The sequence below is a fragment of the Neofelis nebulosa genome, chromosome 7, assembly GCF_028018385.1.
Source record: "Neofelis nebulosa isolate mNeoNeb1 chromosome 7, mNeoNeb1.pri, whole genome shotgun sequence".
NCBI classification, from domain to species: domain Eukaryota; kingdom Metazoa; phylum Chordata; class Mammalia; order Carnivora; family Felidae; genus Neofelis; species Neofelis nebulosa.
The window spans coordinates 149,867,941-149,884,883 of NC_080788.1; the positions used below are offsets into that span (position 1 = coordinate 149,867,941).

General features: G+C 39.5%; 1 gene segment (V, D, J or C); it reads right to left on the minus strand.

The window, feature by feature from the left end:
- Positions 1 to 13,235: 13,235 nt before the first annotated feature.
- LOC131518065 (Ig heavy chain V region 914-like) lies at positions 13,236 to 13,859 on the minus strand (the record flags this gene model as incomplete). The annotated part of the segment is given in 3 exon segments: positions 13,236 to 13,334; positions 13,450 to 13,745; positions 13,847 to 13,859. Coding segments are annotated over 3 exon segments (408 nt in total), but the record flags the coding sequence as incomplete, so codon positions are not given.
- Between the last annotated feature and the right edge of the window lie 3,084 nt (positions 13,860 to 16,943).

Here is a 16,943-nt window from a genome sequence, read left to right on the forward strand (position 1 = left end):
CTATATATAATTTTCTCATATTATATTCATTTAAATTCAAGTCTGTTAACATACAGTGTAGTACTGATTTTAGGGGTAAAATTTAGAGAACCATCATGTACATATAACACCCAGTTCTCATTTCAACCAGTGCCCTCCTTAATGCCCATATGTCATTTTCCCCTGTTTGTTCTCTGTATTTAAGAGTGTCTTCTGGTCTCTTCTCTCTCTGTTTTAACTTATTTTATTTTTCCTTTCCGTATGTTGTGTTTCTTGTATTCCACTAATGTGTGAAATCATAGGATATTTGACTTTTTCTGACTGACTTGTTCCACTTAGCATAATACACTGTTGTTCCACCCACAGTATTGTAATTGGCAAGATTTATTCTTTTTGATGGCTAAGTAATATTCCATTGTATGTATTTGCCACCTCTTCTTTATGCATTCATCTGTTGATGAATATTTGGGCTGTTCCACAATTTGTTTTTTGTTGATAGGGCTGCCATAAACATTAGGATGCATGTGCCCCTTCAAATCAGGATTTTGGTACCTTGGATAAAAGCAATTGCTTGATCACAGGATAGTTCAATTTTTTGATCACAGGATAGTTCCATTTTTAATTTTTTGAGGAATCTCCACGCTGTTTTCCAGAGTGGCTGCACCAGTTTGCATTATGTCAACAGTGCTAAAGGTTTCCCTTTCTCTGCATCCTTGCTGGAATTTTTCTTTTCTGAATCATTAATTTTAGTCATTGTGACAGGTGTGATTTGATATCTCATTGTGGTTTTTATTTATATTTCACTGATGAAGAGTGTTGTTGAGCATATTTATTTGTGTCTTTTTGCCATCTGGATGTCTTCTTTGGAAAATTATGTGTTTATGTCTTCTGCCCATTTCTTCACTGGATCATTTGTTTTTTGACTGTTGAGTTTGATAAGTTCTTTATAGATTTTAGATACTAACCCTTTATCTGATATGTCATTTGCAAATATCTTCCCCCATTTTGTCAGTTGCCTTTTAGTTTTGTTGATTTATTCTTTGCTTGCAGAAGCTTTTTATCTTGATGAGATCCCAATAGTTTATTTTTGCTATTGTTTCCCTTGGCTCTGGGGAGATGTGTAGTAAGAAGTTGTTCTGGCCAAGGTCAAAGATGTTGGTGTCTGTGTTCTCCTCTAGGATTTTGATGGTTTCCTGTCTCACATTTAGGTCTTTCATTCATTTTGAATTTATTTTTGTGTGTACTGTAAGAAAGTGGTCCAGGTTCATTACAAGTTCACGATGCTGTCCAGTTTTCCCAACACCAGTTGTTGAAGGGACTTTTTTCCATTTGATATCCTTTCCTGCTTTATTTAAGATTACTTGATCGTATAGTTATGTGTCCATTTCTGGGTTTCTAATCTTTTCCATTAATCTGTGTGTCTAGTTTTTGCCAGTATCATACTGTCTTGATGACTACAGCATTGTAATATAGCTTGATATCCAGAATTGTGATGCCTCCAGGTTTTTTTCTTTTCCAAGATTTCTTTGGTTATTTGGGGTCTTCTGTGGTTCCATGATAATTTTAGAGTTATTTGTTCTAGCTCTGTGAAAAATGCTGGTATTATTTGACAGGAAATTGGATTATTTGCATTGAATGTTGACATTGCTTTGGGTAGTATCGTCATTTTCACAATGATTTTTCTTTTGATCCATGTGCATGGAATATTTTTCCATTTCTTTGTGTCTTCTTCAATTTCTTCCATAAATGTGTCAGATTTTTCAGAGTACAGATCTTTTACCTCTTTAGTTAAGATTATTTCTAGTATATTATGGTTTTTGGTGTAATTGTACATGGGATTGATTCCTTGATTTCTCTTTCTCCTGCTTCATTATTGGTGTATAGAAATGTAACAAATTTCTAAATGTTGATTTTGTATGCTGCAAATTTAGAGTTTATTGTACCAGTTCTAGCGGGGATTTTTTTGGTAGAGTCTTTCAGGTTTTCTATATATAGTATAAAATTCAACTCCAGAACTGAATAATCCTATTAAAAATTTGGCAGAAGACATGAATAAGCATTTTTCCAAATGTGGTCATTGACCATACAGATGGTCAATAAACACATGAAAAGATGGTCAACATCACTCCTCATCAGGGAAATATAAATCCAAACTACAATGAAATATCAACTTCCACTGCTCAGAAAGGCTAAACTCAACAGCACAAGAAACAACAGGTGTTGGTGAGGGTACAGAGAAAGAGGATCCTTTTTGCTGTGCTGGTGGGAATGCACACTGGCACAGCCACTATGGAAAACAGCATGGAGGTTCCCTAGAAAGCTAAAAATATAACTACATTATGATCGAGCAAATGCAGTACTGGGTATTTACCCAGAGGATACAAAAATACTAATTTAAGGGAATTGTACCTCTATGTTTATAGCAGCTATATCAAAAACACCCCAGCTATAGAAACAGCCCAGCTCAAGTATGCATTGATTGATGATGGGTATCGAATATGTGGTATATCTACACACACACACACACACACACTGGAATATTTCTCAGCCCCAAAAGGAATGACATTTACCATTTGTAAGGATATGGATGGAGCTAGAGAGTATTATGTTTACTGAAATAAGTCAGAGAAAGACAAGTATATGATTTCATTCATAGGTAGAATTTAAGAAGCAACAAATGGGCAAAGGGACAAATAAGAGAGAAGAGGCCAACCAAGAAATAAGCAATTTTTTCAATGTTTATGTATTTATTTTGGGAGAGAATGGGAGGTGGGGTGGAGCCAGATGGAAAGAGAATTCCAAGGAAATCCGTGCTGTCAGTGCAGAAACCAAAGTGGGCCTCAATTTCAGGAATGATGAGATCAAGGCAAGAGCCCAGATCAAGAGTTGTGGGCCCAACCCATGGAACCATGTAAGCACCATGAAACAGATACTTAACTATAGGGAAAAAACTGATGGTTATCAGGGGGAAGGTGATTGGAGGAATGGGGAGGTAGTTGATGGGGATTAAGTGGGGCACTCATAATGAGCACTGGGTGCTGTATTGCAATGTTGAATCACTATATTTTACACCTGAAACTAATATTACACTGCATGTTAACTAACTGGAATTTGAAGAAAAACTCAAATAATGTATTTATTTTGCCTTCAAATGGCCATGTTGGCATACAGCCCACGAAGAAGCATTTACTCCAGAAAATATACTAACAGAAAGAAAATCTAGAATATTTGAATTAAGGTATCTTCTTTTCCTTTCCCACCCCATATCAGCAAGTAGAAACTCCAGTGCAAGTAGCTGGGACTATAGGCATGTGCCACTGAGCCTGGCTACAAACTCCCCTCCAGACTGTAGTAGTCAATACATTGGGTTCCCGGTGCCCAGCTCCTCTTCAGAGGACTCTTTCCCAGAGGGACATGATGTCAGTGACCCTAAGCTGTTTGCTGTTGAGGCTAAGCCCCAGCAGTTGCCACTGAGCTGTGCGACTAATTCATTGTTTGCAACCCCACTCCTAGGAAGGAGTTCTGCCCTGGGAACTGTCCACTATGGATGCTGGGGGCCTGGTCACCCCAGACCTGACTTGTATGGCAAGAGTCTCATGCCACCAGGACAAGCAAGCCACAAAGCAGTGAAGCTGTCACCCACCCCTAAACTGAGACCTCAGTTTCCAAACTGAAGAAGAAGGGAATCCTTCTCAGGATTTGTCCCCACCTGAAGCTGCAGATCTTTCCCAAGTTTTGCCCACGGAAAAGGGGAGCTGGAGCAATCCACTAAATCAAGGAGCAAATCTGTTCCGATAGAAATGACTTCATTTCCAGCTGAGTGTGAGGAAGGTCTGGGCCTCATGTTGTGGGAGAGTCAGGTGCAGGAGACCAATGGTTTCAGTGGAGGATTCCTAACCTACTTCTGATCACCTACAGGAGAGTGCCAGAGCCAGGGACAGTGGAGGGAACAGCTCCTGTCAGAACACATATAAGATTATGGCCTCAAAAACTCTCCATTCAGAGTCCAAGATTATAGGGTTCAGTTTGTGGAGACTCCATACATCAGAGGATGGTTGAACATAGGAGTGCACTCAAATGAAGCAGAGTATCTCATCATGTGTTGTGGGACAGAAAGAGATAAAGAATGTCCAACCAAACCACTGTCACCATGGTCTGGCTGTGTGAATGTCCCAGGCCACACCACCTCTGTAATTATGAGGCTATCGCTCTTCCCTCCACATCATGTCTTTGAGGTTCACCTGGTTTCAGGTGTGCATCACTAGTGTCACATTTCTCTGGAAAAGCATCCCATTGATGGAAGTTTTGTACTTGATGTATTCCTTTATATTTAGAAAGACTTGCCTTATTCTTAGCTTCTAACACTAATAAAGATGCTATAAATATTTACACACCACTTATTTTGTGAGCATGGGATTTCATTCTTCCGGGACAAATATTTGGGAGTGGTATTTCCAGATTGCATGTTAAGTCATCCATCTATAATTTCATAAGCAACAGCCAACATTTTTCCAGAGCTGGTGTTTATTTTCCAATCCAACCTGCATTGTTTGTGGTCCCATGTGTGCTGGATGCTCACCTGGATGTTGTTGTCAGTGTTGTTTTCATTCCCGAGCCATTGGGATGTGTGTATAGGACATCTGTTGCGTTTTTTATTTGAATTTCCCTGATAGTCGATGGTGTGTGGTGTTTTCTCCAGTCCATACCTAATGTGTCTGTAACCTCAAGGATAGGATGTCTACTACACAAGGCTGTGCTTGTTTTATCGAGGTTTTTTTCCTTTCTTCCTATTGACTGTTGATGGTTCTTAGCATATTCAAGATGCAGGTCCGTTGGTGGTTATGCAATTTGTGAATATTGTCTCTTCCTGTGTAACTTACTGCCACTGACTGTCACGTGGGCAGATAAACGCACCTGATTTTCACAAAGTGTAATTATACCATTTCTTTTTATGGGTCTTGTGTTCTTAGCTATAATTTTTGTTTTCTTGATGATTGATTGCTTGTGACTAATATTTTTTTTAATGTTTATTCTTGAGAGAGAGAGAGAGAGAGAGCGAGAGAGAGAGAGAGAGAGAGAGAGAGAACATGAGCGGGGAAAACAGAGAGAGAGCAAGAGACAGAATCTGAAACAGGCTCTAGGTTCTGAGCTGTCAGCATAGAGCCTGACAATGGAGCTCAAATCCATAAACCATGGCATCAAGACCTGAGCTAAAGTCAGAGACTTAACCAACTGAACCACCCAGCCACCCCACTGATTTCTTGACTTACAATGTAACTAAAAATCTTGTTTTTTTCTGGTTTCTCTCAATGTTGGCTTGTTCCCTAATTGGTCTCTGGTGACTTAATGTTTTGTTGTTTGTTTTTAAATTTACACACTCTAGCAACTCATTTTCATGGCATGGTTTTTTCATAATATATGGAAATTCTGTTCTCATGCTGAAATCGAAGTTCAAATTTCACAAGAGTTGCTATGCTGTGTCTCTTTGGCCAGACTGCTCATCAGATTTGATAGATGTGCTCCAGGGGTCAAAAAACACATTTACCTTTCCAGGTGGTGGCCTTTCTCTATATCTCAGGAGCCATTGAGCTCTGTGCACACAACCGAGTTCTTGACACAGACTTTTCCTTCGCAATTCTATGTGAAACACTGAAAATCCATTTTTCGCATTGTCACTTTCAGACACTTCATGAATAGAACACATTGAAACTCTTTTATCATTTCCTAAACTTGTTTTACTCTTGCATGTTTGGGACTATAATTTTTCTTCTTCCTTCCAAGTGGAGTTCATATCTGCATTTGTGGAATTCTTCCAGGTTTTTTATCACTTAATTCTTTTCCAACGTGCTGTGCAGCTTTTTACCAAACAAATACTTAGGTTTATTTGTACTCTGCCACATTGAGTGATAGGAGCCACAAGACAGGCTGCACCATATGGGCTTTTTTATTTTTATTTTTGGTCCCCTTTTATGTGATCTGTCATATTGAATGTTTATAGAGCATATAACCCCTCACTTTCATGCCCCACTAATAGGGGACATGGTTCTTTTCAAAACATACAGGAAAGGAAGACAAGAGAGCTGAGACAGCAAGTCAGGGAAGGAAATCCAGAGTTTCTCAGGAAGTGTCAACTCTCCACACTTTCCAGTTCTGCAGATGTGGGTCCCTGCTGAGGCCCAATCTTGGTTCTTGTGCAGGTGACTGGACAAGCTGCCCATGATGTTTGGGCACAGTGGAGTTGGGAAGGGCATCTGTGGTTTGGATTCCAGCCCACATGGCACTTCTGTGAAAATTCATGAGTATGTTAATTAATGTCAATTAGCAGGGATAAAATGAGTAAATGCAAGACGTTAGACTCACTACCTTAGATTCCATGTTTATTACACTTTGTGACAATGTTTCTCCCTTCCTTTTTTCCACTTTTTAAATTTTTTAAGTCTCTGTTTAAATTTTTTTTCGTTAACATATTGTGTAATATTAATTTAAATAGTAGAATTTATTTGTTCATCTCTTACATTAACACCCAGTACTGATCACAACACGTGTCCTACTTAATCCCCATCACCCATTATCCCATCCCCCACACACCTGCCCTCCAGCAACCCTCAGTTTTGTCTCTAACCTTAGAGTTTTTATGATTTCTTGCTCTTTTTCCCCTTCCCCTAGGATCATCTGTTCTGTTTCTTAAATTCCCCATATGAGGAAATCATATGGTATTTGTCTTTCTTTTACTCACTTACTTCACTTAGGATGATACCCTCTAGCTGCATCAACATCTTTGCTAATGGCAAGATTTCATTCTTTTTTATGACTGAGTAATATTCCATTCTATACATATAGCATATTCATCACTCGGTGGACTTTTGGTCTCTGTCTGTCATTGTTAATGCTGCTGTAAACCTTAGAGTGAATATGCCTCCTCAAATCAGAATTTTTGTATCCTTTGGGTGAATTCCTAGTAGAGCAATTGCTGGAGTGGAAGGTAGTTTCATTTTTAGGTTTTAAACTGTTTTCTGGAATGGTCCAGACACTTTGCGTTCCCACCAAGAGTATAAAAGGGTTCCCTTCTCTCCTCATCCTCATCAATACCTGTTGTTTCCTGAGATGTTAATTGTAGCCATTCTGACAGGTGTGCGGTCCTCTCTCATTGTAGTTTTGATTTGTAATTCCGTGATGATGAGTGATGTTGAGCATATGTTCATGTGTCGGTTAGCCATCTGAATGTTTTGTTTGGAAAAGTATCTCCTCATGTGTTCTGCCCATTTCTTCACTGGATTCTTTGTATATTGGGTGTTGAGTTTAAGGAGTTTTTTATAGATTTTGGATAGTAAGCCTTTATCAAATATGTTGTTTGCAAATACCTTTTTAAATTCTGTAGAATGCCTTATAGAATAGTTGATTGTTTCTTTAGCTGTCCAGAAGCTTTTTATTTTGATGAGGTCCCAGTAGTTCAAGTTTGCTGTTGTTTCCCTTGCCTCTCAAGACACGTCTAGTAAGAAGTTGCTATGTCCGATGTCCAAGAGGTTGCTGCCTGTGTTCTCCTCTAGGATTTTGATGGTCTCCTGTCTCACATTTAGGTCTTTCACCAATTTGGATTTATTTTTGTGTATGGGGTAATAAAGTGGTTCAGTTTCATTCTTCTGCATGTTCTGGTCCAGTTTTCCCAACACCCTTTGTTGACAAGACTGTCTTTTTTTTTTCCCATTGCATAGTCTTTCCTACTTCATCCAAGATGAGGTGACCATACCTTTGTGAGTCCATATGTGGGTTTACTATTCTGTTCTCTTGATCTATGTGTCTCTTTTGTGCTTGTAGCTTACTGTTTTGATAAGTACAGCTTTGTAATATAGCATGAAATCTGCAATCATGAAGTCTCCCGTTTCTTTGTGTAGCATAGACATTTCAACACTACTTGCTCCTTAAATCCATGAACATTGAAGGTGTTTCCATCTCTTTGTGTCATCCGCAGTTTCTTTCACCGTTTTTATAGTTTTCAGAGTATAGATATTTCAACTCTTTAGGTATCCTATTATTTTTGGTGCAATTGTAAACGGGATGGATTCTTTTTTGATTTATCTTTCTGTTTCTTCATTATTGCTGTGTATAAATGCACTAGATTTCAGTATGTTGATATTGTATCTTGTGACTTTGCCGAATTTGTGTATGAGTTCTTGCAATATTTTGGTGGAGTCTTGAATTTTCTATATAGAGTGTCATGTCATCTGTGAAGTCGGAAATTTTGACTTCTTCCTTTCCAACTTGAATGCCTTTATTTATTTATTTTTTTGTTGTCTGTTTTTGAGGATAAGACTTCCAGTGCTGTGTTAAGTAGAATGATGGGAGTGGACATCCCTCTTATGTTCCTGACAGTAGAGGAAAAGTTTTTCTTTTCCCCACTGAGGATAACAGCTGTGGGGTTTTAATGTATGGACTTTATGATGTTGAGGTGTGTTTGCTCTATCTCCTGTTGAGGGTTTTATCAAGAAACGATGCTGTACTTTGTCAAAAAAAATTTTTTTGCATCTATTGATAGGGGGATAGCGTTTGTATCATTTCTCTTATTGATGGTATGTATTACATTGATTTATTTGTGACTATTGAACCACCCTTACATCCAAAGAATAAATCCCACCTGGTGGTGTTAAAGGTTCCTTTTAATTGTTGGATTTAATTGCAAGTATTTTCTTGACAATTGTTGCATCTATATCATTAGGGCTAGTGGCCTGTAAGCCTCATTTTTAGTGGGGTTTAATCTGGTTTGGAGCCATGGTCATACTGATCTTATAGAATGAATTTAGAAGTTTTATGTCCATTTATATTATTTGGAACAGTTTGTGAAGACGGGAATATTCTATTCTACTTAAGTAGAATATTTTACACTCTTCTTAAATATCTGGTAGAATTAAACTGTGAACCTATCTGGCCCTGGACTTTTGTGTGTCAGTAGATTTTTGATTACTGGTTCAATTTCTTTGCTCATTATCAGTCTGTTCACGTTTTCTTTTTCTTCCTTTTTCAGTTTAGGTAGTTTACATTTCTGGGAATTTATCCATTTCTTCCAGATTGCCCCATTTGTTGGCATATAAATTTCCAAACTATTTTCTCATAGTTGTATTTCTGTGGTGTCAGTTGCGATGTCTCCTCTCAAATTCTGATTGTATTTACTTTTGTCCTTTCTCCTTTGTTTTTGGTAAGTCTGCTCTTGGGTTTATCATTTTTATTTATTCTTACAAAAACCAACTTATAGTTTCATTCATCTGTTCTACTGTTTTTCTTTGTTTCTATATCATTTATTTCTGCTCTAATGTTTTTTGTTTACCTGTTCCTGCTGGCTTTAGGGTTCATCAACTGGTCTTTTTCTAGCTCCTTTAGTTGTAAAGTGGTTGTGTGTTTGAACTTTTCTTCTTCCTTGAGTTTGGCCTCTACTGCTACACATTTCACCCTTCCATCAAGTTTGCTGCATCCAGATGGTTTGGAACTGGCATGTTTTCATTTTGATTTGCTTCCATGTATTTTTTATTGCTTATGCAATTTCCTGAAATCTCATTCAGCTTTTACTACAATCTTCATTAACCTAATGTATTGGTGGTGTTGCCCAAATTTTTCTTGTGGTCGACTTCAAGTTTCATACTGTTGTGGTTTGAAAATATGCATGGAATGATCTCATTATTTTTGTAATTGTAGAGGGCTGATTTGTGACATAGTATGTGATCTGTTCTGGAGAATGTTCCATACACACTCAAAAAGAATGTGTATTCCGGTGCTTTAGGATGGAATATTCTGAATATATGTTAAGTCCATTCAGTCCATGTGTCTTTCAAAGCCATTGATTTTCAGCTCAGATTGTCTTTCCATTGTTGTAAGTGGAATCTTAACGTTCTCTATTATTACTATTGTCTATTATCAATGAGTTTCTTTATGTTTCTTATTAATTGAGTTATATATTTCAGTGCTTACATTTTGGGGGTATAGATATTTAAAGCTTTAGATCTTCTTGTTGAATAGACCCCCTTTATGATGATATACTGCCTTCCTGATCTCTTGTAACAAACTTTGGTTTGAAAACTAGTTAGTGTGATGTGACTATGGTACTACGACTTTCTTTTGACGTCCATTAGCGTGATAAATTGTTCTCCCTCCCCTCACTTTCAATCTTCAGGTGTTTTAGGTTGAAAATGAGCCAATTGTGTGCAGTGTATATAAGGTTCTTGTATTTATTTTTATCCATTCTGATATATATGTCATTTGATTGGAGCATTTTGCCCATTTACATTCACAGTAATTATAGATAGATATAAACTTAGTGCCATAGTGGTACCTCCAAAGTCATTGTTTCTGGAGATTTTCTCTATTAATTTCTAGTCTTTGTTACTTTTAGTCTTCCTTTCCCACTCAAATGGTCCCGTTTAATTTCTTACGGGGCTGATTTAGAGTCCATGAACTCCTTTGGTTTTTGTTTGTCTGGGAAATTCTATCACTCCTTGTATCTGAATGACTGCCTTACTGGAGAAAGTATTCGTGGCTGCATAATTTTCAGTTGAGCATGTTGAGGATATGATGCCACTCCCTACTTGCATGAAGGTTTCTGTAGAGACATCTGCCATAGTTTTTTTTTTTAATCTTCCCTTGTTAGTTAGCAACTTCTTTTGTGTTTCTGCTTTTAGCTTTTTTCTTTATCTGAATATTTTGCCACTCTTCGTATGATATGTCCCAGTGTTGGCCTGCTTTTTTTTTATTTTTTTATTTTAATGGGTGTTCTCTCTGCGTCCTAGATGTGGACGTCTATTTCCTTCCCAAGCTTGTAGAAATTTTCACTATAATTCACTTAGCTAAAACGTATCCCCCTTTTGCTTCTTCTTTTGGGACTCCTTTCAAAAGAATGTTATTACAGTTTATGGAGTTGCTGATTTCTCTAAGTGTACGTTTGTGATGTAATATTTTAATTTTCCTCTTCTTTCCAGCTTCATTTCCCCCATAATTTTATCTTCTATGTCCCTTCCTCATTCATCTGCTTCTTTCAGCCTTGAGGCCATTATATCCAATCAGTTTCACATCTCGGTTACAGAATTTAAAATTTCATCCTGACTAGGTTTTAGATCTTTTCTATTTGCAGAAAGGGTATCCCTCATGTCTCGTATACTTTCCTCAAGGAAAGCTAGTATCTTTATGATACTTTTTAAAAATGCTGTTTCATTATGAGAGTTTTTTTAGAATTTCTGTTTGAGGCATATTAGTTATGTGTGTTTTAATTACATCCCTCACAATGACCGTTTATCATTTTTTCTTTTAGGATTAATTCCTCCATCATTTTGTTGTCTATGTCTCTGCCTTCTTAAATGTTTTAGAAAATCCTGTTATCTTTTCTGCTTCTAGGGTAGTATCTTTATTGAGGACTGTTCACATACTCTCCAGGGCCTGACACTTCATGAAGCATTTGTTTTATGTTCTGTGGCACTGTGCTGTCGTGTTTTGGCTGTTCTGTCTCTCAGGACAGTCCTCTGCAGAGTTTCTCCTTGCCTTCAGTGGGGAGTGTTGGACCTTGTCCCCAGTGTTGTGAGTTTTAAGTAGGTGAGTTTGGTCTGTTTGTTAAAAGAGGGTAATTCTTATCTCCCCTAGAGGTGATGCTATGCCTCACTATATGATTAGGTGACCTGGTGTGTGGGGGGGTATTAGGTGGCTTTGTAGGGAGGGGCACAGTGGTGGTCTGGTGCCAGGCACTCTTTCCTAGGAAGCAAGCACTTGATGGGGGCAGGAGTAGGTGGAGCTTGGTGTTAGTGGCTCAGCTTCCACTAGGGATGCTGTGCTGCTGAGTGAAATCTGTCCATGCTGATTGGTGTGAGGAAATATTGGCATCAGCTCCCTCTCTAGTCCTGGAATTGGAGTTCCCAGCATCCCCTATTCAGGAAGCCCTCAAACAATGGGTCCCAGGCTTCCGTCAGAGTTTCTTTCACCCTGTCTGCATCCAAGCCATTGTCCCATCTGGTGGCACAGGGCTCTTACGTTTTATCTCAGGAGCTGTAGCTGGGTTTTAATACACCAAATCATATGAACTAAATGTGACAGGGACCCCACTGATCTTCTGGGAGAGGGTCTCACTGTGCTGTGCCTGGAGCTGTTTTACCCCAGAAGAGCAGTTGCATGAACACTAAGGGCTTGGAGTTCATGGTGAAGAACAACAAGAAGACAGCGTCCAGTTAGCTGCTCTCAGAAGAGGCTCCTATGTTAATGATCAGGGAATTTTAATGCTGCCTGTCAGCTCTCCTGTCCTATGAGAGGCAATGCCCCATCTACAAAATGCACTCCAAGAAGGGAATTGTTTCTCCCCATGCGACCCAGGGCATACTCAGACCACAGTTCCTCTTATGGGCCTCTGCCTTCCCCCACAGGAACACTGCTATGCCCACCAAGCTCCACCCCAATGATGGCATTGACTTTTAATCTTCAGACTTTGAGCTTAATGTTTACAGGCGGTTGACTTGTCATGATTAACTTTATGGGTTATCTTGACTGTGCCATGGGTGCCCAGATTCACCACTGTTTCTGTGGATGTCTGTGATGTGTTCCAGAAGAGATTGGGATTTCCATCCATGGTTTCTGTCTGCCTGGGCACCACCCATTTCATTATAGTTCTGAGTAGAATCCGATACAGAGGGAGGAAGAATTCCCTCATTTTTACTTCCCATGTGCTTGCTTGAACTGGAATATTGGTTTCCTCCGGCCCTTTTTCTGAAAGTTACATCATCAGCTCTCCACGTTCTGAGACTAGACAGTAGTTCAGAATCAGACAAGAATTACATCACTGGTTTTCCTGGGTCTTCAGCTTGTGATAGTAGATCATGGGATTTCTCAACATATTTAGTCATGGAAACCAATGTGCTTTGGGTTCTGTTCCTCAGGAGAATCTTGACTAACACATGGAGATAGTTTATCTCTAGTTTAGAGGAATTAAATTAAGCTGTAGCTCATTTAAACTCCTGAGTAGCAAAGTGCTATGAAAGATGTGTCACGTTGTTTGACTGTGACAAGGGCTGGGTGAGGATAATGAGGAGCTGTGGGATCCTGTGGTCCTGGCTGCACAGGGAGTGCATCTGGGAAGCCTGTAACGGTTCAGCTGTTGTGCCTCAGGAAATCTGTAATTCACTCATGTTGAGGGACCGGAGTAAGCAATGCAAACAACTGTGTCTTTGTGCATGTTAGACTAGTTTCCCTATGACAACACAGTTGCTAATTCAGATAATTAATAGGTAAACACAGAATCATATATCCAGGGAGGATCCGTGGGGAAACTGCTGTGTGGAGAGGAAGCCCAAGATGCTGAAAGGAAGCCTGCCTGTAGCCTCCATGTGCATCTGCTCCTGGGAACACAAATCAGAATTGTGCATAGTGTGCAGCCCCTGTCGGTGCTGATCCCCTCCTGCAGGGAGATTTGTGTCTGGGCTCCCAGTAGGGTCCCCTCTCTGTGTCTCTTGCACAGTTATATGTGGCCATGTCCTCGACCCTCAGGTTGTTCATCTGCAGATACAGCATGTTCTTGGCGTTATGTCTGGAGATTGTGAATCGGCTCTTCACAGAGTCTGCGTAGTATGTGCTACCTCCATAAGTAATACATGCGACCCACTGCATCCCCTTACCTAGAGCCTGGCAGACCCAGCTCATTCCATAGCTACTGAAGGTGAATCCAGAGGCTACACAGGTGAGTCTCAGGGACCCTCCAGGCTTAACCAGGTCTCCCCCAGACTCCACCAGCTGCACGTCACACTGGACACCTGCAGACACAAGACATCTTGGTCAGGAAACTGTCACACATCCACTGGTTCTCACTCATATCCACTTACATACTCAGTGTCTCTCATTCACCATGAATTACCTTTTAAAATAGCAATGAGGTGGGGCGCCTGGGTGGCGTAGTCGGTTAAGCGTCCGACTTCAGCCAGGTCACGATCTCGCGGTCCGTGAGTTCGAGCCCCGCGTCAGGCTCTGGGCTGATGGCTCGGAGCCTGGAGCCTGTTTCCGATTCTGTGTCTCCCTCTCTCTCTGCCCCTCCCCCGTTCATGCTCTGTCTCTCTCTGTCCCAAAAATAAATAAAAAACGTTGAAAAAAAAAAAATTTAAAATAGCAATGAGGAACACCCAGCCAAGCACAGACTCCATGGTGAGGTGTCTGTGTCTGTCCTGATCACAGAATGGGAACACCTGGAACTCCTGGGGCTTGGGCTCCTCTCCCAGCTGCAAGGTCGGGCTGGGCTGGTATTATCAGCACAGACAGGCCCTATTTGCATGTGCTCTGACATATATATCCAAGTCCAGACTTAGATTTGATTCATTAAAAGTGAATGACAGGGTTAGGGAGACACTTCTACATTAGTTTGTGTGGATGGTGGTGTGACAATATGAAGAAGTCTTTTTTTTTTCAGTTATGGAGTTTTACCTTTATTAATGGCGTTTGGCATAATCTTTAAGAAATTTTTACCTCAATATCAAGATACCTATTATTTTCTTTTTAAAAATATTTTATTTATTTATTTATTTATTTATTTATTTATTTATTTATTTTTATTTTTTAAAATTTACATCCAAATTAGTGTATAGAGCAACAATGATTTCAGGAGTAGATTCCTTAGTGCCACTTATCGGTTTAGCCCATTCCCCCTCGCACAACCCCTCCAGTAACCTTCTGTTTGTTCTCCATATTTATGTGTCTCTTATGCTCTGTCCCCTCCATGTTTTTATATTATTTTTGTTTCCCTTCCCTTATGTTCATCTGTTTTGTCTCTTAAAGTCCTCATATGAGTGAAGTCATATGAGTTTGTCTTTCTCTGACTAATTTCACTTAGCATCATACCCTCCAGTTCCATCCACGTAGTTGCAAATGGCAATATTTCACTCTTTTTGATTGCCATTGTGTATATATACCACATCTGCTTTATCCATTCATCCATCAGTGGACATTTGGCTCTTTGCATACTTTCGCTATGGTTGATACTGATGCTATAAACATGGGCGTGCATGTGTCCCTTTGAAACAGAACACATGTGTCCCGTGGATAAATGCTTAGTAGTGCCATTTCTGCGTCGTAGGGTAGTTCTATTTTTAGTTTTTTGAGGAATCTCCATACAGTTTTGAGAGTGGCTGCACCAGCTTGCATTGTCCCCAAGAATGCAAAAGAGATCCTCTCTCTGCATCCTTGCCAACATCTGTTGTTGCCTGAGTTGTTAATGTTAGCCATTCTGACAGGTGTCAGGTGATATCTCATTAGGGTTTTGTGTGCATTTCTGTGATGATGAGTGATGTAGAGCATTTTTTCCTGTGTTGGTTGGCCATCTGGATGTCTTTTTTGGAGAATTGTCTATTCATGTCTTTTGCCCGTTTCTTCACTGGATTATTTGTATTTTGGGTGTTGAATTTGATAAATTCATAGATTTTGGTTACTAACCCTTTATCTGAGATGTCATTTGCAAATATCTTCTCACATTCTGTCAGTTACCTTTTAGTTTTGCTGATTGTTGCCTTCACTATGCAGAAGATTTTTATTTTGATGAGGTCCCAGTAGTTCATTTTTGCTTTTGTTTCCCTTGCCTCCGGGAACGTGTTGAGTAGGAAGCTGGTGCGGCCAAGATCAAAGATGTTTTTGCCTGCTTTCTCCTCGAGGATTTTGATGGCTTCCTGACTTACATTGAGGTCTTTCGCCCATTTTGTTTATTTTTGTGAATGGTGTAAGAAAGTGGTCCAGGTTCATCTTCTGCATGTCGCTGTCCAGTTTTCCCAGCACCACTTGCTGAAGACACTGTCTTTATTCCTTTGGATAGTCTTTCCTGCTTTGTCAAAGTTTCGTTGGCCATACGTTTGTGAATCCATTTCTGGGTTTTGTATTCTGTTCCATTGATATGAGTGTCTGTTCTTGTTTTTGTTTTTCATTTTTTGGGCATTTATTTATTATTTTCAGAGACAGAGACAGAGCATGAGTGGGGGAGGTTCTGAGAGAGAGGGAGACACAGAATTCCAAACAGGCTCAAGGCTCTGAGATGTCAGCACACAGCCTGATGTGGGATTCTAACTCACGAACTGCCAGATCGTGACCTGAGTCAAAGTTGAACACATAACTGACTGATCCACTCAGATGCCCCTGAGTGTCTGTTATTGTGCCAGTACCATACTGTCTTGATGATTACAACTTTTAGTATAACTTGAAGTCTGGGATTGTGATTCCTCCTGCTTTGGTTTTGTTTTCAAGATCGCTTTGGCTATTCGGGGTCTTCTCTGTCCCATACAAATTTTAGGATTATTTGTCTAGCTCTGTGAGGAATACTGGTGTCACTTTGATCGGTATTGCATTGAATATGTAGATTGCTTTGGGTACTATCGGCATTTTAGCAATATTTGTTCTTCCTATCCAGGAGCATGGAATATTTTCCATATTTTGTCTTCTTCAATTTCTTTCATAAGCTTTCTATAGTTTTCAGTGTATAGAGTTTTCGTCTCTTGGTTAGATTTATTCCTAGTGTTTTTTGGTTTTTGGTGCTACTATAAATTGGATTGATTCCTTGATTTTTCTTTCTGTCGCTTCATTGTTGGTGTATAGGAATGCAACCGATTTCTCTGCGTTGATTTTATATCCTGCCACTTTGCTGAATTCATGAATCAATTCTAGCAGTTTTCTGGTGGAGTCTTTTGGGCTTTCCATATAGAGTATCATGTCATCTGTGAAGAGTGAAAGTTTTACCCCTTCCTGGAAGATTTGGATGCCTTTTATCTTTGGGTTGTCTGATTACAGAGGCTAAGACTTTCAATACTATGTTGAATAACAATGGCGAGCGTGGACATCCCTGTCTTGTTCCTGACCTTAGGGGGAAAGCTCTCAGTTTTTCCCATTGAGGATGATATTACCATTGGGTCATTCATATATGGCTTTTATGATCTTGAGGTATGTTCAAGGTATCCCTACTTTCTTGATGGTTTTTATCAAGA